We start from the raw sequence: 22,933 nt of genomic DNA, 5'->3' as shown, positions 1-22,933 counted from the left end.
CCATTCGCAAAAAAGATAATGTGAGGGGTACAAAAAATACGTGTGTGCATGCGAGTGTTGTGTGGTGAGACAGAACAGGGTGGGGATAGGGTAAGTCGCCAAATTTAGGGGGCTTATCTTCTGACTGAACCTCAAGTAACAGGCTATTCACACAGATAATCTGTGTGGTCACTGCTGCTTGAGAATCGTCTACTACTGAAATGTGGGAGGGAGGAGCAGGGACAGGGCAGGAGCAGACAGAACTAGGAGTGAGAGCACAGAGCCAGGGCATAAGGAAGGTGGACGGCGTGGGCAACACCACCCTGCCACTCCCAGCATTCTCGAGATGACAGAAACTCTCAGCGACTCAGTGCGGGTGCCCAGGTGCCGTTGTAACTACAGTCATCACTGCCACTTGCAGAGTTTAATGTCAAACATTTTCCTTCATTATTCACAAAAAGACCTGGGTTTGGGAATACTGGTAAGAGTTGAGAAGAATGGAGACAGAGACTGTGTGACTTGCCCAAAGTCACAGAGGGGACATGGTAGAGCATGGACTTGACTTCACAGTTTCCCCCACATGCTGCCTATAGGGTCTGCCTATGTCCATCAACATAGGAGAATAGCTTTTCACACAGACATGGCCCCAAGCACAAAGGCCAAATTAGCAAAGACATGCTGGCCCTGGAAGGAACCTCAGATCTTACTCAGTTAGCCTTCTCACTTACAGATGAAGAAACCAGCTCCAGAAAGGTAAAGTCACCTGCCTGAGAGCTTACAGCAGGTAAGCCACAGAGCTAACTAGGACTATGACCCAGACCATCTACACACTAGAGATTCAGTCTTCTGGTTGAACTAAGGCTTTGGTTGCTTTAAAAAGTAAAGGCTCTTAGAGGAAGTCACATCTCAAGCTATTATTGCTCATTTTTGATCACTATAAATGAAGAACCTGAGAACAGGACGTAATGGGAGGCACAAGGGTGGCCTGCAGGCCTCACATGTGCATCAACGGCTGGCCTTGATATCACCCGTGTTAAGAATTCTATCTGCCCTCTTATAGTTATGTAAAGACACTCTGAGACCATGTGTCATGAAGGGGGTGGGCGGGGAACAGCGGTGCAGAGAAGAGGATGGTGAATTTAGGAACATGTGCAGAAAGTGTTCTTTAAGATCCCAAACCTCAACCAAGTTCTCCCTGGGCATTTCACGATTTGTTGATATCTAATGAAGCCACAGATGCCTGAGATTACAGTAGTGAGAATGTGCGGAGTTCCAGGTTTTACCCACATGCCTTGGTATGAGATCAGAAAAAGGAGAATTCCTTGAATAAAGTGAAATGTGAGAGGAGGTAGCGTGGCCTAACAGAAATCACCAGTCGGACGCCCAACTGACTGAGCCACCCTGGCGCCTCCTCAAATAATTTTTTTAGAAAAGGAAAGAGAACATAAACTAGCAGGATCTGAGTGTGTCCGCTTCCTTAGACATTCGTCAAGCATGAGGTGGTGGGGTTTTCCCTCTTTCCAAGCTGATGGCAGAGGTTGCAACATCTCATTGTTTGATAAAGGGCTCTTCTTGAATTCATCATCATGATGGACTTTTACAAAATATATATTTAATGGCAATTTATATCTCTTCTTTTAGAATTGTCTGCTCCTATTTTCCTCTTTGTGGTATTTTCTTAGCATATCCCCGTTACCATACTCAGTTCTTTCTCAAGTCTCTAGGGTTCCCAAATAAAAATGAGTCTGGTTAAGAGCACGGAAAAGTGCTGAAATCACGGTGAGAGGACTGAGAAGGTGGGCCCCCGGAACAAAGTGGATGCAGAAGGAGTCAGCCTGGGCACTGGAGACAGAGAGTGCATTTATAGGAGAGGATTGGGGTGCCTGAGTGGCTCAGTCTGTTATGCGTCTGCCTTCAGCTCAGGTCATGATCCCGGAGTCCTTGGATCGAGTGCCTCATTGGGCTTCCGGCTCAGCGGGGAGTCTGCTTCTCCCTCAGTCCCTCACCTCACTCTCGTGCTCTCTCTCTCACTCTCTCTGTCTCTCAAATAAATAAATAAAATATTTTTAAAGATTAAAAAATTAAAAATTAAAAAAAAATAAAGGAGAAGATTGTTAGTACTTTGACAAATTAAGAGGGGACTTGGAAAAAGGATCTTTTGAGCACCCCTCTCTCTCCTCTCAAGCATAAGTCAAGTGGCACTGGGGACTAGGGGAAGAGAGGAAAAGGTAGGAATTCATCCACTCCAGAGTCTTCTCTTACATTTCTCTCAAGCCTTAGTTACTGAAAAAATATCAACCACAAGGCAAGAAGGTAATAAATCCTTTGTAAACCTGTCTAAGGTTAGATAATCAAAACTGCTTCCTGATTTGAGACTGGGATATACTGCAAGTTGTGAGTTTTCTCTCTTCCAAAATATCAAATGAGAGGATAGGTATCTGCTTATATAGGCCAAAAAGGTTAAGGGTTTGCTCAAGGACCATTCCCACCCTAATCGGGAATAAGACCATGAGGGAGTAAAGCAGGCTAAACTATGAACATGGAAGAGCTTGACGGCAGCCCCAACAAAAAAGATCAGCTGGCTGCTTGCTACAGCTTTGTGGCTTTGGAAATTTACATCTTGTCTGAAGCCTTGTGATGAGAGATGCTGTTTTTAAAATCTAGTCACTTTAAATAGTTCCTATCTTTGAGAAACTAGACACTAAACTGTCTGTAACATCTGCAAGTTGGAAGCAAAAGTCAACCACCATGCCCCATTCCAACTTCATTTCAGGGAACTGAATCTGCAGAAAAAGAAACTTTCCAGAGCAAAGACATATAGATGATCAACCTTGGACTTTTTAGTATCACAAAACAGCAGCTGGAAGTGAGGGGGATGCCAGGCAAACAGCTCTAGGAGGAATGCCTATCTTGACAACAAACCACTAAGAAAGCACACTTTCTCTTGCCTACTTTTTAAGAGACGATGAAGTGCCATAAACCAGGAGGCACAGTTTTTAAAAGCTGTTGATTCCAGGAAGTGGCACTTACGGGGCAACTAATGCATTCTTGCTTAGTCTTGTGGAACACTGATGTTGAGAGGTCAGTATTAAGGAGCTGCTATGGAAATCTTTTCCTCAAACTCTTGTGCTCTGTTAGTGGAAAAGTAAAAAGATGTAGTCACTATGGAAAATAACATAGTGATTCCTCAAAAAATTAAAAATAGAATTACCATAGGATCTAGCAATTCCATTTCTGGATATATAAACCCAAAAGAATCTTGGATCTTGAAGAGATATTGGCACACTCATGTTCATGAAGCATTATTCACAAGAGCCAAAATATGGAAGCAACCCAAGTGGCCAACGAAAGATGAAAGGATAAACAAAATGCGGTTATATACATACAATGGAATATTACTCAGTCTTAAAAAGGAAGGAAATTCTGACATATGCTTCAACATGGATGAACCTTGAACACATTAAGTGAAATAAGCCAGTCACAACATGACAAATACCGTATGAACTCCACCTATATGAGGTATGTAGAGCAGTCAAAGTCATAGGGACAGAGAGTAAAATGGGGGTCGTCAAGGGCTGTGGGAGGGAGGGAGGAAGGAGAATTATTGTTTAACAGAGAGTTTCAGTTTTGCAAGATAAAGAAGTTTTGTGGATGGATGATAATGGTTGCAAAAACTAATGTGAATGTACTAATGCCACTTGAAAAATGGTAAATCTGTGTTACATATATTTTACCATTTAGAAAAAGCAAAAGATTAAATCTTTCAGCCAATTCTCAGGGAAAATTCTCTACTCTCTTCTACCGTATTTTAAATTTGATACCACCCCTAGCTTATCTGTTCTCTGACACAAACAGAAGGCAAAATAAATGAACACACAGCACATGAGCATCCATGAAATACTCTGAGACTCACCAGAGGTAGGCTTCATTTGGCAGCTCTGTGAGCATACAAATGCTCACGGCTGTGATTTTTTTTATGTGTGTGTGTGTGTGTGTGTGTGTGTGTGTGTGTGTGTGTGTGTATTTATATAACAGATTTTCTAAGAAAATTTGTTTTATGATGCTTTGGAAAATAGAAATGCTCCTTTAAGAAAACCCGAACAAATTCAACTGTTCAGTCCCCTTTGCCCACAGTTTAATAATCATTATATCAAGGAAGTCTACTTCAATGGCTCTCAGTCGTGCAAAGGTCGAAGGTTCTAAAGCAAGTTTAATTTCTGTAAGGGGGAAATATCATTGCCTAAGGCTTTATCATAAGTAGGACTGTCCCATGGGGAATAAGGACCCAGAACCAAAGCTGTTATAACACTTCCTATCTTCATACTAATTTAAAGTTTATAAAGCAATTCCAAACACACGCTTTCATCTGAACCTCACAAGCCACTCCATAGGGTAGGTTTTAATGGCACCAATTTTGAGGGGAACACAGAGTTTAAGTGATTTGATCAAGATCACCAAGCTATTATGCAGGTCGAACCTAGGTCTTATAAGTTCAAACCCGTTTTTGTATTTCCCTAAACCTTAAATTTAGCTCTCCAGTCGCAGGCTTTGTTGATCTCCAGACAAGGAAACCTTCACTGCTGGGAGTCCGAGGGCCACGAAAAGGAGTGTATACAGCAGGACCTGTCACAGTAGCACCGGGGTCTCACCTCCTCCCCCAGAAAATGAGATATTACTTGACATACGCACCAGTCAGTATTCTTTGTAGGATCCAAGGAAATTATATGTGAAAACATAAAAGCATAAAATAAAATGTTAAGTCATTAGAAGGCATATAGTTGTCAGGAGACTGAGATTTCCCGACTCACAATCAGGAAGGTGGAGCGTGGAGGTAAGCATGTATGCAAAACAAACTAACTAACTGACCAAAAAGCCTGACTGGTGCCCGTAATGGGCTGGAAGTAGTGACAAACCAGGTACTTTAGGGGGGCAGGAGGTTGGGGGAGAGAAACTGGCCACTGTCCCAGAGACAATACTAAGGTCCCAGAGACCCTAAACTCTCAGGCCTTTCTTCACTCAGACATTTCAAGACTGTAAGGAAGCATGTAGGGTAATCCTATCTATATCCTATCTACATCCTTGGATAAAGAGGCCACGGAACTGAACAGTGCTACAGGCTGAATGTTAGAGGACATACAATAGTCAGCCAGAGCGGCAACACACCCTGCTCAGTCCAGATTCTGGAGGGCTCCAGGAAGGGTTGGAGCGCAAGGATTTGCTAGGTCTAGCTACTACTTCTACTCTGGGGCTTGGCGGCTTCCTGACACTGTGGGCTGTGCCTTCATTTATTCATCCTCAAGGAGTGGATGGGAGGCCAGCTGGCAGAGGCACAGGTGGAAGGCTATGGAGCCAGTAGTCTGGTATTTGGGAGCTGGAGACAGAAATGGAGAAAGCAATGGGGCTGCCATAAGCCTTGCAGCCTCAGGTTTTACTTTGTTCCTTCATCCAATCTGCAAATATTCGTGGAGTGCCAGCTCTAAGTTTTCTGAGCACTGGCTAAGCAGTGCTAGGTCAGACAGCAAGTCCCCTCCTTCAGCACACTGACATCCTGGTGGGAAAAGACAGATAATGAACCAATGAAAACAGACAATGTCACAGTAAGTGCTATGAAGAAAAAAGCCAGGAAGTGTGGCTGGGAGTGCTGTCTGAGAGACCATGATGGGCCTGAGAAGACAGCATTTAAGCAGAGACCCAAATGCCAGATGACAAGGAGGAAAGGAGATGGAGGAAAAGCTTCCCAGGCAGAGTACCAGCCCGTGCAAAGTCCCTGAGGTAAAAACAAGCTTCGCCTGTTGGAGGAAAGACTGAAGACAAGAATGCTATGAGCTCAGGTCAGAGGGGTAGCCAGAGGGCTAACCAGATTAGTTAGGGCCTTTCAGGTCACAGTAAGAAGTCTGGATTTTATGCTCGGTGATACGGAAATTCACTGGACCACAAAGGAGTGACATGTCTAATTTATGTTTTCAGATGAGTCCGGCCTGGCAGATCATAAAACAAATAAGATACCCCTGAAATTCTCTATTAGAATGTTCCATTTTAATAGATGTCCCATTAAAACAAGAGGGGCCATGGCTTAATTGGTTTTAAAGTGTACACCAGTATCACTTTAGCAGGAATCCCCAGAGTGAAGGATCAGGAGACAGGAAAAATGACACTAAGAGAGGCAGGATGGCAGCCAGCTACCTCTGCTGCCTCCCAGGCTCATCTTCACAACCCTCCACAACTCCTCTCTACAACCAGGAGTTGATATCCTGAGCCACCTGGCCTGTGTGCCTGGCTCCTCATCCCTGATCGGAAGGGCGCCCGTGAGAGCTGCAGAGGACAGCTACTTGCCTGTGGAGTCTCATCTTCCGGCCTGTGCCAAGAGGGCCCCTTCCAGCTTCCACAGCTCATGGGCTATCTGGGAAAGTGTGAGGCAAGAACCCTTAAGGGAGTCAGGGGGAGAATGCTTCAATAACCCCCTTTTCCTGTCTGATCCCATGAATGCCACAACAGGGAGGAAAAAGAGGCCAGTAGGCCCCAGCCTGAGTTTCCAGCGTTCTGCTAGAAACTGGCTTGTCTGGGTACTGCCAGGCATACCTGAACGATACAACAGAGAGAAGGGCCTCTACTTGATTCCTTTCTTCCCTTTCAACTATCCAATGCTGAATCATTCCTCAGTGACCTTAGGTGTATATATATATATATATATATATTTTTTTTTTTTTTAAAGATATTTATTTATTTATTTGACAGAGAGACACAGCGAGAGAGGGAACACAAGCAGGGGGAGTGGGAGAGGGAGAAGCAGGCTTCCCGCGGAGCAGGGAGCCCGATGCGGGGCTCGATCCCAGGACCCTGGGATCATGATCTGAGCCGAAGGCAGACGCCCAACGACTAAGCCACCCAGGAGCCCCGACCTTAGGTATTTTTGACCTACATCCAGGTCCAGCAAGCTATAAAGTTACATGACACTACCAGATCAAGGCAGGTTTGCTTCCCCTAAGGAGGATCAACAAATTGCCTAAAGAAATAAAAACTGTCATGGTACCCCTGCTGCAGTCTGTCTTACTAAGGAGATGGTACAAACAGCACAGTTACTTCCAATCTTGAGTCAATCAAATACCTTTAATATTCTGGGAGAGAAGAAGAACCAAGCAGACCCTATTAGTTTAAAACTAAGAACAGGCCGGGGTAAGAATGAGAAAAAAGAAAAACAAGGAACAGGAACAAGATGGAGGCTATATGCTTCTAAAGTGTTAGATCTACTTGCTTTTTCAAAAAGACTGAGAGAGAAGAGAAAGGGTGGCTTCTCTGTCTCACATCATGTTCCCCACTCCACCCCCAAAAAGACGGGGAGGAGAGTAGGGGAGAAATCATTGGCATCCGTGAGCCCCAAATAGAAAGCATCCAATTATTGTTTCAAAAGCTATTTCAATCAGAACACACTAACAATTTCTTACTTTTTTTTAGACTGCTCACTTAAAAATCAGGATATAGCAGGCCTAAAGGGATATTCAAACTCATACAGTCCAAAACACTTCACTGATGAAGAGTCAGGCCCAGAAGGTTTCAGATAGCAGAAGTGCCAGGAAGGGAACCTGAGTCTCCTGACTCACATTCCCTTTAACTCTTATTTATAAAATAAAAGCTCATTATAGGAAAACAGGAACGGGACAGGCAATCACCAGTAATCCAATCATCATACTAACCACTATTAGCATTCTGCTCCTTCTACCATATGCTTATAGGTGTCCCCCAACATGTTATGATCATATTGGACTAATGTTCCTTCTAATACACAGGCTGTTCCCGTTATCAAAAAATATATAACAGCACCTATTATTAGGGCTTGGAATTCACATCCTTTTTATGGAGTGTTTAAACAACTCTCATGAGACCCTGGGACATAAGAATCAAGCTGCTTAACCTCAGATCAGTTCTGTTTACCTACCTGGTGCATCAGGTACTTGAAGAGGAATGAAAGGATCAGATACACTGAGAAGTGGGAGGCTAGAATCCACAGTCTGCCCACCCTTCCTTTTTTCAGCTGGAGTTGGTTGGAGGGGAAGAAAGGGTCAAGGAGAGAAAAAAAGAGAAAAGCAGAAAACATCAAGTAAATCTAGACGAATTTACCATCTATTAACCCAACAGCTGAAATTATAGAGTAAATTGAAACTCAGAGGCAGAATAAAGAGGAATGAGTGGATATAATCCAGTATAATGGCAAAATATGTATGAGAGATATAATCCGGTCCATGCACTTGATGATAAAACTAGTATATTCATACACCTGAGTTCCACTTCTTCCTTGTGTGGAAGCCTACAGGGATCTCTTCCAGATTCCTGTAGCAACTATTGTCCGTATCACACACTGCAGCATGTAAACAAACACTGTCTGTTCTGTAATTTAACACAGATGTTATGTGCTTCAATGTGCCCTCTACCATCCTGACGTCACTGTATCACCAAATGTCTATTACAGTGCCAGGCAGACAGACACAGACAGAAACAGAAATAGGCTTCTTGTCTGTTGCAAGGTTAGACAAACCCTAACTTCTGGACTACATCTAACATTCACTGACATTCATTCTATACTTGGCAAACTTGCAGATTTACAAAAATCTACACACCCTGTGGGATATCAGGGCTTGAAGGGGTCTTAGGATTTTATAGCACAATTTTCTTGTTTTACAGAAAAGAAAATGAAGCCCAGAAGTTAAGAGGCTAGCCAGAGGTCTACCAGCAAACCCAAGGTCAGAACCCAGGCTTGCTGGTTTTCTACTTAGCATTCTTTACATTGCATTTTAATACTCATTTGTTCTTTAAAATCTCATTTTGCCTTTTATAGATTGAAAACCTTTTTATTTTCAAGTAATTATGAAATCGTAGGAATTTGCTATACATAGAGTCCTGGGAACCTTCAACCAGCTTCCCTCCATGGTTAAGATCTTTTACAACTATAGGACAGTATCACTGACACCGTTACAATACTGTTAACTACACTTTAGTCAGTTTTCACATGCACTCACGTGTGTGTGTGTGTGTGCAGTTCTTCGCAGTTAGATCCTATGTATAGGTTAGCATAAGCACCACTGTGACAATGATATAGAACTGCTCCGTCAAACCAAAGAACCCCGTTGTCATTCTCCTTTATAGTCATACCCACTCCTTACTCTAGTCCCTACCTCCTGGAATCCACTAATCTGTTCTCAATCTCTATAATTTTGCCATTTTGAGAAGGTTATTAAATGGGTTTTTAACTAAGCTTCTTTAAAGGTAGATGGAGGAAGAGAAGGGTAAAATCACTGCTCTTAAAATTTCTATAATATTTTCAAATGAGACACAGTGAAATACTTTAAAAGAACAAATCATAAAACTGGGTATATTCATTTTGAAAAAATTATATATACAGAAATAAAATTATGGACATAAATATTGTAAAATGTCAGCAATGTTTTCCTCTGGGGACTGGGACTGTGAGTTCTTTTATCTTGTTTCTTTGGGCTTTTAGTCATTTTTCCAAAATTACACAAGTGAATGTGTATAACTTAACAGAAAAATATTTTAAATAAAGAGGTACAATGTCAAGTTTTAAATGTCTATTCCAACATATGGACACAGTTCATCAATATTTTTGCAGCTTTTACCATAAAAATGTTTAAAATAACCCTTCTGTCATCCTCTCTGACTCACTGCCAAATTTCCTGCTTATTTCCTCCCTTGGTTGATCAGAAGGTTTAAAATAGTGAACAGTCTGAGCTTGATTAGAAAACATCTAAAAATGATGCTATCCTATACTTCATACAAATGAGGACATATTAATTTCTGGGATTTAGATATAATTTTCTTTCATTATAAAATAGAAGTGTCGCACACATAAAAGTTTACACCACAAACCTTCGTTTAAAAAAGGCTGGATAAGATGAAAAAAATCTGAAGATATTTTATAATGTTCGTAAAAGCTTAGTGTCACTGATTTACAAAGTTTCTTGAGATGGGGTTATGACTACAGTTTCTGAGCTGGGCTGCTCAGGTACAACTCTCTAGTCTGCCAACCTCCAGCTGTGACCTAGGCAGGTCACTTAACCTCTTGAGGGCTGGTTTTTGTTTTTGTTTTTGTTTTTTTAAGATTATTTATTTATTTGAGAGAGAGGGAGAGAGAGAGAGAGGGAGCGCACGAGCAAGCACAAAGCAGGGGCAGCGGGGGGGGGGGGGTAAGGGCAGAGGGAGAAGCGGACTTCCTGCTGAAGAGGGAGCCCAATGCAGGGGATGTAGGGCTCGATCCCAGCACCCTGAGATCATGACCTGAGCGGAAGGCAGATGCTTAACCAACTGAGCCACCCAGGCGCCCCCTGAGAGCTGTTTTAAGGACGACCTGAGATAATGCATAAAAAAGCACTTAACCAATGCACGTGCTCAGTATATGTTCACTGTTATTACTGTTGTAACTACTCAAATGTATGTTTTTTAAAGCAGGGGCCTTTAAGTCCCTTAAAAAATACAGCCATTTATAGCCTTCAAAGTAAGCATAAAGGGGGAGAAAAGTCTAAAACAAAAATAAAAACTGTTTCGAAAACAGTTCATACAGAGGCACCTGGATGGTGCAGTCATTTGAGCACTGGACTCTTGGTTTCCATTTGGGTCATGGTCTTAGCTTCATGGGATCGAGCCCTGCGTCAGGCTCCGTGCTCAGTGTGGAGTCTGCTTAAGGCTCTCTCTTTCTCCCTCTCCCTCTGCCCCTCCCCCCCAAATAAATAAATAAATCCTTAAAAAAACAGTTCATATAGACAAACAACAAAACATGTGATAAGCAGGAATTATAGGCACTAAACCTGGGAGTGTATGGAAAATGTGTAGGGACCTCTGTTGTTAACACTGGTGAATCCAAGCTCCTATCCTTTGGCAAAAAGCAATTCTTTTCATTCATTCAACAATCTGTACTAAACCAAACACAGTACTAAATGTTAGCATTCAACAGCAAAGAAAACTCTCCTGGAGCTTATTCCATGACCCCCTTTCCAGGGAAACTGTATCCTACTCAGTACCATAGCTGGGCATCCATGTGATGCTCTATCTCAAGGACAACAGTCAATGCTTTATACATTTGGTACATTGAGTCAACATGTGGCCTATTACACTTTAAGCACTTTAAACCAGACCAAACTAGCAATAAACTTAAAAATTACATAGGTAAGACAACAAAGCTAAAAATAAAAAATAACACAAAACACTTTAACTTTTTAATATTAAAAAGCATGTCCCCCAAATAAGGCCAATGTGTATTCTAAATTAATAACAATAAGATTATTATATGAAGACATAGGATATGATTAAAACTTCAGTTTTTTTCTGACAAGGGAAACACCTATTAGACAGCACTATCAATAAACAGTGTAATCCTCAAAGGTCAGGGTGGGGTGGGCAATTAAAGAGAGAGGCAAAGAGAATATTAAAATATCTGCGGACAAGTCTTCTAAGCAGATTATAATGAACCTCCCTCCCCACTCTCATGCTGGTTGAAAATCACTGTTATAGTGGGAGAAAAACTCTAAACACTTTCATTACATTTTTAAGAAGAATTTTTAAAAATTTTACTGTGTTCCTTTTAATATTGACAAAGCAAACCTAAGAAAAACAGGGATCTATAATTTATTTTTTAAAGATTTTATTTATTTATTTGACAGAGAGAGACATAGCGAGAGCAGGAACACAAGCAGGGGGAGAGGGAGAGGGAGAAGCAGGCTTCCCGCAGAGCAGGGAGCCCGATGTGGGACTCGATCCCAGGACCCTGGGATCTATAATTTAAAAAAAACAAAAGTTAAAGAATTAGAAGACAGGAAAACGGTAGATTTTATAAATCTAAGAGTTGTCTTGGAAAGATGCTAAAACAACAAATCTCTAGCTAAAGTGATTTTCATTTCATACAATGAAAATTGATATGTATACAAAGAAAATATTATAAGAGGAAGGAAGGTTTAAATGCATTATTCTATTTTATTTAAAAATTTTTATTTTTTTATTTTATTATTTTTTAAAGATTTTACTTATTTATTTGACAGAGAGAGAGAGAGAGAGCACAAGCAGGGGGAGCGGCAGAGGGAGAAGCAGGCTCTCCACGGAGCAGGAAGCCCAACAGGGGGCTCGATCCCAGGACCCTGGAATCATGACCTGGGCCAAAGGCAGATGCTCAACCGACTGAGCCACCCAGGCATCCCTATTTAAAAATTTTAAAACTGCATTATGATTTTCTAGAAAGTTATTACTAAATTTGCCTCATTATGTGGCAGAAAACTTGAGAGAGGAAGTTCTGGAGCCAGGGGGTTGGTGTCCCTGCCCTGCCACTTCCGAGCTGTGATCCTGGAAAAGAGACTAGTCTGTGCTCAGTTACCTCAACTGTGAGGATGGTGTTGAGGGTCAGATGACATATATTTGTGTAGGACAAATGACAGACTGGGGAAAATGTTTACAGTACAGGATATACGAAGAGCTCTTACAGAACATCAGGAAAAAAAAAAAAGGCAAAGGACATGAACAACACAAATCCCAGAAAGAAAAGTGGCCAGTAAACACTGTCCTATCTACAGCCTCTGAATCTGGGCTGGGTGGAGTAGTGGGGGGAAAATTACTCTCATTCACTGCTGATCAAAATAAAATTTGTATAGCATTCTCAGAGGCTAATGTAGAAATATGCACCAAAAGCCTTAAAAGACAATCTTTTGATTTAACAAATAATCTTCTAGAGGTTATCTTAAAGAAACTATAAAGGATATTATGCAATGACAGCCAAAGTTCCAATAAGAAATAAATTTATGATGTTAGAAAAACTGCTAACACACCTACAGAAGGCGGGAAAAAAATATATAAGGTTAAAATCAGAAATTAATCAATAAAATTAAAAAGATCAATTTTGGAAGCATATCAAATTCCGTATCTACAAAGAATATATATGCTCAAAACCTCATATGGTTGCTGAGGGAATTATAACAGGAAAACACTGAAACCAAATTAATGTTTAAAAAAAGAGGTTACTTGGTTAGAAACATTAGGACAAATCCATAAGCAATTTAATACAGATCTTTTAAAAATTTATCTTTTAGGAGAGTCTTTAATGATGTGGGAAATGTGCCAGACTTAGTAAGAGAGAAAATTTGGTTTGAAAATAGGACTATAAAGATGTACATTAGAGTCTTAAGCTGAGGCTGAAAATTATGTACAAAATGTGGTCATGTATTTTCATGAGGAAGATCTGTAACTTTCATTACATTCACGAAGATAGCTGTGACCCTAAAAAGGTTAAATGCCACTAATAGACACCAAAATGGTATCCCTGTGCTACTTCTTAATGGTGAGATTATGGGGATTTTAACTTTCTTGTCTATGCTTTTCTATAAATTACTGAGTTTTATGTAATAAATATGTACAATTTTCTAATTTTAAAAAATTTTAATTGAAGTATAGTTGACTATGTATAATTTTTATTAATAAAGGAGAAAGTTAGTTTTTTACTATTACTTTTTTAATTTAAAAAAAGGTCTAATTTAAAAAGATATCTTCCTCTCCCTGTACACACACACACACACACACACACACACACACACACACACAGAAACACAGCTCAGTAGAATCTTGGATAGAGGATAGAACATCTAATTTTTAGAATTCTTCAAGTCATTCCAAAGATCTAAGCAATTACAAGCGATTAACGGAGTGATGTTCTTAAATTTAGAAATATTTGCTCAAAGCATGTGTGTGAACTAGACAGAACAAATCCTGTATATTACTGACACATCATTCTGTCATTTTAATTCAGAATGATTCTAGAGCTTTCTTTTTCCTTAGCTTTTATATTGGCAATCTTCTGAATAAAAGAAAATACACAAGATTTGGGGCTCACTGGTGTGCCAGGCTTATCTGTGCAGCAGTTGAAACTGTGGAGGCAACAACTGTGAGCCCTGTATTTCAGGCACCTGCTATACTAACCGGTTCCAGCAGAAAACGAGGGAGTGGCAAAAGCATCACCTTGAGTTGGTTGAAAGCCTGGGATCAAACTCTCAGCGGAGCCTCCAAGCTTCTCAGGATGTTTCCCTGGAGGGACAAAACACCACTCAGTTCATTCCAGCAGAATCCCATGATGCACATACACATGCAGGAGGTGGAGGGCACCTTCTGAACCAAATTCTAGACGTGACTCCTTTACTGCCTTACGGCAACACCTCGGACATTCGCAGGTCCTTGTCTAATCATTGCAATAACTGAGACAACAGCTGAGAAAAGGAAGTTGTAAGAATCAAAGACAGGACATCAGTTTTGCAAGATGGAAGGAGTTCCGGAGAAGGGGTGCACAACGATGTGTATATAGTTAACACTACTGAACTCTACACTTGACAATGGTTAAGAAGTTCATGTTTATGTTTATTGATCACAATTTTAAAAAAGATTTTATTTATTTGAGAGAGAGAGAGAGAGAGAATGAGTGGGACAGGGGGTAGGGAGAAGCACTCTCCCCGCTGAGCAGGGAGCCCAACACGGGGCTCAATCCCAGGACCCTGGGATTACGACCTGAGTGGGGTTAAGGCAGATGCTTAACCCACTAAGCCACCCAGGCGCCCGTATATTTATCACAATTAAAATTTTTTTCAAATAAATAAATAAATAAGCAACAAAAGAGATGGCTGGAGCTAAAGCCCAAAAGCTCAAGCACATTACTCAGGCAGAATGCCTCCAGTCCTTACTTTGAGTCTATTTGTTTTGATATAATTCTACTGAGTTTGTCAATCTGTTTTCCATGTTGGAAACAGTTCAGGAGAGCACATGAGAAGAGGGCATGGGGGAAACGGCAGGAGTGAGAAGTGACCGGGGCAGGCACAATGGCAGCAGTTTAATGTGACAGAAGAGAGACAGGAAATTATGAAAAATAGACACAAGAATTTTAAAACCTGGCAGTCTCTTAATCAAGTGCAAAAATATTAGTCTTCAATAGCCCAAGAAGGTATTTCTGTTTATTCTAGAACAGTAACTGGCATACATAACAATGAAATAATTTGACAGTGAGTTAGTTGTCTGTTAGAGTTAAGTCCTACACCCTATCCTTTGTTTAAAACAATAAGAAAGTAATATAAAAAAAATTTTTAAGACTTCCATTTATTTGACAGATAGAGACATAGCAAGAGAGGGAACACAAGCAGAGGGAGAAGCAGGCTTCCTGCTGAGCAGAGAGCCTGATGTGCGGCTCAATCCCAGGACCCTGGGACCATGACATGAGCCGAAGGCAGATGCTTAATGACTGAGCCACCCAGGCACCCCAAGTAATACAAATTTTTAAAAGATACCTATAAAATAATAGTTAAGTTAAAAGAGATTAACAAAAGTTAGAAGAGTAAAGTTAAAAGATATGGTCAAAGTTCGTATCATTCACTCAGTTCTGATCATTCCTTTACCTTGTGCTCTTGTCTAATGCCGAGGTACTCTTTTTGAAGAATTTTTCCAGGGCGTGCTGTTGTTTTCCAAAGTGTGCATGTGTGTCTGTGTGTATGAGTCCCACCTTTCAAAATAAGACTGTGGGTTTGTTTTGTTTTGTTTTGTTTTGTTTTTTGTTTTAGGTAGGCTCCACACCCAGTGTGGAGTCCAATGCGGGGCTTGAATTCATGATCCTGAGATCAAGACCTGAGTTGAGATCAAGTGTTGGACGTTTAACCGACCGAGCCACCAAGGCGCTCCTAGACTGTGGGTTTTTGAGATGGAAACGGTACCTTCTATTTATTTGATCACTTCTCTACAGTCAGTCAACAGTACTACAGAACTCTGACCGTAATCAAAGATTAAAAGTTCATGTGCGGGCACACTCTCTCCTGGGTAAGCAGTTACAACTTTCTGGGACAATAAACACACATAGGACAAGAAAACCATTACACTCCTCCAAGGAATGACCATGCTTGACAGTATCACCCTGATCTATGCTACCAAATCTTTGCTAATAGTGTCCCACTCTCCTTACCGCCGCCCACAACTGGCCAGGAGTTCCTGCGGATGAAAAGACCACCAGTGCTCCAGTAAACATTCAAAGCAATTTGCACTCAAACTTCAAATCAAGCCTCTGAGGGAAGGAAAGACCCAACCCTACATTTTCACATGCATACCCCTCTAGAGTTACGGTTTAAGAATCACAGAGGGACACCAATTGCTCACCTTCCCCCAGCTTGGCAAAGTCCTTGTTCAGCAGTTCCTCAGCTGTGAGTTTGGAGAAATTGTCATCATCGAAGGGATTCCACGTAGAACCTTCTGAAGCATTATAAACGTTTTGCTGGGAGGTCCGAGGAGAGCCTGATGGAGTGGTGGTTGCAGACCTAGGTAGGTTCCCACCCCCACGAAATGAAAAAGGTTGAAAAAGGGTCAATCTACTTTCTCTTTGTTTTGAGATCGAATTGTTTTCTGAGTCAAACCATTATTTTCTGCACTGGTTTTCTGAAAGGGCTTTCCAAGGCAACTGGACAGTTTTCACAAATACTTTTATCACTGTGTGAAATAAATGTCTCCCTTTCCTTCATGATCCACTATCTCCCACTACTTCTTTAATCTCTTGCTTAGATTTTTGGTCTCGTTAGCAAGTCCTTTCAATCCAGAATCCCAAAGCAGCCTCTTCTTAGGCTTGTGACTCCTGTGGCACCAACCCACCCTAACATCTACAATAACTGACCCCGGAGCGGCTGGGACTGATGCCTTTTCAGGCTGCCTCCCAGCTGTCAGGATCTAGCATGCATAGAATGAGGGGCCGCCATGAGTGGCCACCATCACAGTTAAGGAGAAATAAACACAGTTATCACTATCTTGTGTTTCTAGGTATTATTACCTAATTTTCTTCTGAAGTCTCTCTTGATGCCCTTTGCATTTAACTAACAACTTAAAGACTTTTAACTTTAGAGTCCATGGTTCCAAGAAAGCTGAGGGTCCAAAATTGCATTTACCTAGCACTCACTGCAACCTACTTTATTTCAGGCACAGAGCTGGTCACTGGATTTACAATGGTTAAGACATGGTCCTTGTCTTGGAGGAATTTGCAGGCTAGGTCAGCTGGATATACAAATAAATAATGATAATATAAAGTGATACATCTCCAAAAAGGTTCAGACAAATTTATATATGACACCCAAGGAGCCAAAGAAAAGGTAACCGCTGACATGGATCTTGATGACTAAATAAGCATTTCCTAGGTAGACAAGGAGGAGAGTGGTAGTTCAGGGAGAGGGCATAGGATGAACAACGTGCTCACAAAGACAGAGAATGACAAGTCCACAAATGTGATATAATGGCCTTTGGTCTGTTAACCAATGAGTTCAGATATTATCCCTCTGGCAATGGGGAGCCAATGAAAGATTTTTTTATCATGGAGAGGGTTGGTGAGACTAAGATTTTAAAAAATACTCTGTAGAACACGGGACGGATGAGAGAATGGAAACAGTAAAGCAAGTATGAAATTATTCCTTAAGATCAGTACGGTCTAGGTACTATAGGCAACTTCAGTTTCTTAATAAACACAGACACATACGTACCTTTATATATATGTACCCATACACATCTACATACAGATGCAGAGAACTACACAGTAGTAGTGGCCACAGCAGCCCTGGCCCACAAAAGTGAAAAAGAGAAAGGAGAAGCACCACATACTTGGACTTATTGAGGCTGGCCTCAGCTGCAGCTGCCTGGAGCAGCTGGGTTGATTTGCTGGCAGGGACCCCAAAGACTGCGCTGTGGGTTACGTCACTGAGAATCCGTCTGTGCCCAGCACGTTGGGTCTTGGGGGATGACGGAGGAGTGAGAGATCCCAGTTTCTGCCCCTGAACAGCAGGAGGTGGGGTTGTTTGAACCTTTGGCTGTTGTCGTACTGGGGCTTGAATCTGCTAGGAAAAAAAAAATGGCAAGTGTTCCCAAAAGAAGGGAAAGGAAAAACAAATAAACAGATCAGCATAATAAAAAAAGCCACGTGAGAGCTAACATGGGGCTCAAGTGGCTGATTTTACCAATAACACCCAGAAAGAAAAAACAGTTTTTGACAATCTGAGCTATAACTTTGGGACTGATGGCATGGTATTTATCTGCTGTTTACACATAAATTTCAATCTTCATCAGCAATAATATACAGAGCAACCATATACAATACAGCCCGGTGCATAAGATTGCAGAAGCTATTTCTAACTCCAAAAATCAAGAATGTATCCTACAGGACCACTTGCTGCTTCTGGGGTCACACAGGAACTTATTCAGAATGCCTCCAAAGAGCATGCTTTCAGCAATCTACTGCCACAGAAGGCATACCTCCTGCTAAACCACATTTGAGCTGCACAATTTCTGCTAAGAGATCCCTGACTCTGACACAGCTCAGACTACTGGTTGGGAGTAAGTTAGGATTCCACTGTGATTCATAAATGGTAGTGCTTTCTGTTTTGTTTTGTTTTGTTATTAAGGCTCTTTATTTCACTGATAAGATGGGTCCACAAGGTTCTATTCCTGCGGCTCCCCTGAGAAAATGTACAGCACTGGTGCAGTGGGATTAACTTGTTCCCACCTTCAATTCAGAAATGGCACTGAAGAACCAGGTAGACAATATAATAAGAAATAAGAAAAAATCTGAAAAGCCCTTGATGATAATTGATCTAATAACATAAGGACTCTTGAGATTTGGGCCATTTTCAGAAGGCAGAACAAACTGTCACCACAGAAAAACAAACAGGTAGGAACATCCTTGTGGCCACGTGGTTAGACGTCAAGCATCAGACACAATCTACAAAGGGCTATATCAGGAAGATGAACAAAAAATAGCATTAAGAAGGCCACCTAATGCTTTAATTCTGTCAGTTCAGAAAAAAAAATGATTCAGAATATTAAAGGCCTATCCCTTCCCTCCAGTCCCTCGTTTCAGACTAAGACGTCCCTCCATGCTGCAGCTCAGCTCTCACATTTGGTGCCTTTGAAGGTAGGTCCTGGGAGAGAAAGGAAACCAGAGGGGCCAGCTACTTGGGTCAGGATGCTGACAGCCTGAGATTTCCTGCCCCTGGATTGATACACACTCTGAATTTTACTGAGGCAGGTTATGTGCACATATGAGTACACAACCACTCACCAACTGAACAAATGATACAACACAAGACTCCAACATCACTCAGGTTAAGGTCAGAGGGTAAAGAAGCTGAGGCATCTCTGACGGAGAAGCAGAGTGCTCTGGGAAGACCAGAGCTCCAGCCCCACAACTTCCTTCAGGGGCCCAGGGCTGCACCTGCAACAGCCAACCTAGAGCCAGTACCCATAGAGACCACCATGGCTTTATGGGCAGAACTAGATTAGCCTATTTCTTGGAGTTTAAGACATGCGTTGCTTTGAGAAGGGTATGCTTCACTGGTGAGTTCCTTTATTTTGAAGAGTCCAGACTACTTGGAAAACACTTTCTGTTCCTCTTACCTACCCCCATATGCGGCATCCTGAAGAACAAACACTTCCATCATGAGGACACCTTACCCTATCACAGCAATCTACTAATACAAAACCACTCCAATCCATTCAGCTATTCCTCACAATGACCACGTCAGGCAGACAGTTTTATTTCCATTTCAAATCTAAGAATATGAGAGTCAAAAGGGAACTTAGAGAGCGCAGATCCCAACTCCCTTGCTTCAGGGGAGCTGAGACCAAGGCCCCCTGAGGCTAAGTAATCACTCAAGGTCATAGAGTCAATTGGGACAGAATCCACGTTTCCTGATTACTGCTCAGGACTCTCTTTTCTTCACCATCATGTCTCCTCCAAAGATGGGATTAGGAAGGGAAAGTGGGGGACAGACAAACCCCAGTGGGAGGAGAATCAAAGTAGACCCAGATGTCTGTCTTGCTAGAGATTGTTTTAAAGAACAATATATATATATAATTATAAAAGGAGTATAGTCGGACCAGGAATGCAAGAATATACACAAAAGGGGGGAAAAACCACCCAGACTTCCATTCCACTATCCTAATACAACTGTTTTTATCTTTTTGGTATCCCTTTTCAAGTACATACTTTTCCCATAATTTCAACATTATCTCATGAGTGTTTCACACTGTTGTACAAACTCTATAACCATGACTTTTAATGGCTGCACAGTTGGGTTTCTGAACAATTAGGTTACTTTGATTCTTTTGGCTGTTACTAATAAGATTATAATAAACATCTATGGCATATTGCCATTTTCCTCTTGTAAATTATTGCTTTAAGATGGCAATTCCTTACATTCACTCACTTGCTTCTCTAGGTAAGTCCTGACAAGGGTCACCAAAGGGATGGGTCAAATTTGGGAAGCTCTCTGGCTCCTGGCTGAAGCAAGTTCTGCTCCTGTTCTTTCTCCATCCCCTCAACCAACTATCCTGGGAGCGAAGTGCTCAAAGCACGTTCTCAGCCAAGGAACATGGAGAAGGTCTATAATTCATTCCCAAGAGAGGGACAGCAAAGGGGAACCTCATAAGAAATGTGGTCAATGACTGTTGATCATTTTATCTCCCTGGATGAGCATTTGTTATTATCATCCTTAAACACAGATCAGGATTCTTTGGTTCTTTCCCCAGCTCTGCTGCTATCAGTCTGTGTGTCTTGGGTAATCCCTTTCTAGCCTGAGGCCTAGTTTCCAATTCCAGTAAAGGAGGGGACTAAACTAGATAATTACGATCTCAACTATCTACACCATATAATAATTTTTTATAGTTTTAAGATTTTATTCATTTGAGAGAGAGACACAGAGGGAGAGAGAGAGCGAGCGGGGGGGGGGGGGGGAGGCAGAGGGAGAAGCAGACTCCCCACCGAGCAGGGAGCCCGACGTGGGACTCTATCCCAGGACCTGGGACCAGGACCTGAGCCACCCAGTCGCCCCCGTATCATATTTTTTTTTAAAACTCCATTAATTAGAGGAACTTTCTTTTCTTTTAAAAAATTGTATTTATTTATTTGACAGAGAGATAGCGAGAGCAGGAACAAGAGGAACTTTCGTTTGTGTTAAAAATACAGAAAGTAGCTGTCTACCACATGCCTGCAGGAAGACTGAGTTGTTTCAGAAACAAAGGTGTAAAGACACTGAACACACACTTAGCTGAGGCTCAAAGAAGACAATCTATTTACGGCACTGCTTCCTTTTGAAGGGATGGTTTTCTGGTTTAAGATGGGTGACAAAACTCTATTAGAAATCAATCCTCAGAAAGATGGTTTCTTACTTTTCCTTCATTTGGTTAGTAGTTGGACTTCCCTGGGAATGAGAGAGTAGCTGTGATACTCTATTGGCCAGATATGTACAAAGCCTTTTTCTATCACTATGATATTTTCTTCACTATCACTCAGAAATATGTGAGTACAGAATGAAGAGCACTTAGTAGAGGCCAAACACAATGTGCCTGAGGATGGTGAAGCTGTAAAGATCAATCAGGAGAGGAGTAAGGGGTTCTGACGCTGTAGTCAGTCAGTATCTAGAAGTGGAAACATGCCTAATTTCTGAACTGACAAGACGGCTCAAACAGCACTCAGATTCTCTCGTGCCCAGAGGATCAGGTCATGGTAAATGGTCCCAGCACGGAGGCCCCTGAAGGCCGCTACATGGTAGACTTAAATGAGGTAATATCGTCCAAGACCAAGGATAAATAAAAACCCTATCAGGACTCAGGGTAAAGGTGGGAGCCCACGCAAACCTCCAGAGACTGGAAAGGCCACAATGGTCAACCTGCCCCTTGAAGGGAAAGGGATGAGCTCTAATCCTAGCGAGGTCCTTGACTGCTCAACACTGGCACCGACAGAGACAGCGAACAGCTCTTTCTGCCAGTCTCATTTTAAGAGTGATAAATAAGAATGCTCATCTTCATCACTAGCCTAGAATCATTTTTGTTAAACCTCTACTTTCTAGAGAATACCTCATCCTGACCTCGGGCATAATAAGAAAAAAAAATCAAGTACTTTAACCACGGGCCTGGGGAAGCAGCCGAAAGCAGGGCCCCCGCCCGGGCTACGGCTGCCCCTCTCCCATGCTCCGCCCAGCCCCCCCCCCCCCCCCCCCCCCCCGCTGCGTTCCGGCCCGCACCCTCCCGCGCCGTCCCGCGCCCTCCGCGCCCCTCGCTCCACGCCCTCACCGCCGGCTCCTGGGCCGCGGGCGCCGGCGGGGCTGCGGCGGGCGGCGCCTGGGGCTGCTGTCCGGCCGCTGCGGCGGTCTTCTGGGGCACGGCGGCCTGCTGAGTCAGCAGCTGTTGTTGGTGCAAGCTCGCGGCCAGCTGCGGCGGCTGCTGCTGGTAGAAGTTCTGTGTCAGCGGCGGCTGGGAGCTGCCTTGCGACACCACCGGGAACTGGGCGAGGGCCGGCTGCTGGGCGGCTGGGTGTGCTGCCTGAAACTAGGAACGAGAAGCGGCAAAAAGGAGGAGGGGAAGAAAGCCTGTCTCGGAACAGATTTCCACAAAAGACCAAGGGCCCAGGAATAACCAAGCCCAGTCTGAAGCCAAAGGCAAGGGTGGGCAGAAGTCCCGTGGCCTGGCCTCACAACTCCCGAGGGGACCCTCAGGGCATGGATGTAAACCCCACAGCTCCTGACACGGCCAGGCTGCACCCATGAGCTGGGCCGCCTCCTGGCCCGCAGCCCGGCTTCCGGTGGGTTTCTATGGCAATCCTGCGGGCATCCATTCCACTGGGCACCTTGTGGCTCCCCAAGCTGGAGTGTAGCAGAAGCTAATAAATGATCTCCCAATCGCAGAAGTAATCCCTCTTGTAAAGGGATTTGGCAGCAGCCAAGATTAAAATGCTTCGCTCCATGAACAGGACGAAGCAGTGACGACAATGAAAATCACCTAAGTGCTAAGCCAGCTATAAAGAGTCCATTCAGGCCCTTCTGAAAATTATTTCCCTATAGCTCCATCTTATTAACAGTCTCACCTTTAAACATTCAAAATGTTCAGTATACTCTACCATACTTACTGATATTTTATT

The 22,933-nt window shown here is 42.5% G+C and overlaps 1 protein-coding gene across 17 annotated transcripts in view; it reads right to left on the bottom strand.

Moving 5' to 3' along the window:
• Window positions 1–22,933, bottom strand: part of AAK1 (AP2 associated kinase 1) — a 170,407-nt gene that overhangs the window by 24,647 nt on the left and 122,827 nt on the right. For 6 of the 17 annotated variants that reach the window (XM_027622264.2, XM_027622256.2, XM_027622267.2 and 3 more), the window contains 5 exons: window positions 22,090–22,344; window positions 17,626–17,858; window positions 16,147–16,322; window positions 13,942–14,046; window positions 7,913–8,008 (listed from right to left, as the gene is read on the bottom strand). In XM_027622264.2, coding sequence (XP_027478065.1) covers window positions 7,913–8,008; window positions 13,942–14,046; window positions 16,147–16,322; window positions 17,626–17,858; window positions 22,090–22,344 — 865 coding nt within the window. The remainder of the gene's footprint in view (window positions 1–7,912; window positions 8,009–13,941; window positions 14,047–16,146; window positions 16,323–17,625; window positions 17,859–22,089; window positions 22,345–22,933) is intronic. The other 11 variants (XM_027622259.2, XM_027622261.2, XM_027622271.2 and 8 more) reach the window with 6 other exon arrangements.

Source organism: Zalophus californianus, chromosome 8 (assembly GCF_009762305.2).
Source record: "Zalophus californianus isolate mZalCal1 chromosome 8, mZalCal1.pri.v2, whole genome shotgun sequence".
Taxonomy (NCBI): domain Eukaryota; kingdom Metazoa; phylum Chordata; class Mammalia; order Carnivora; family Otariidae; genus Zalophus; species Zalophus californianus.
Note: the sequence above shows the minus strand (reverse complement) of the source record. Positions and strands in the feature narration are given on the sequence as shown.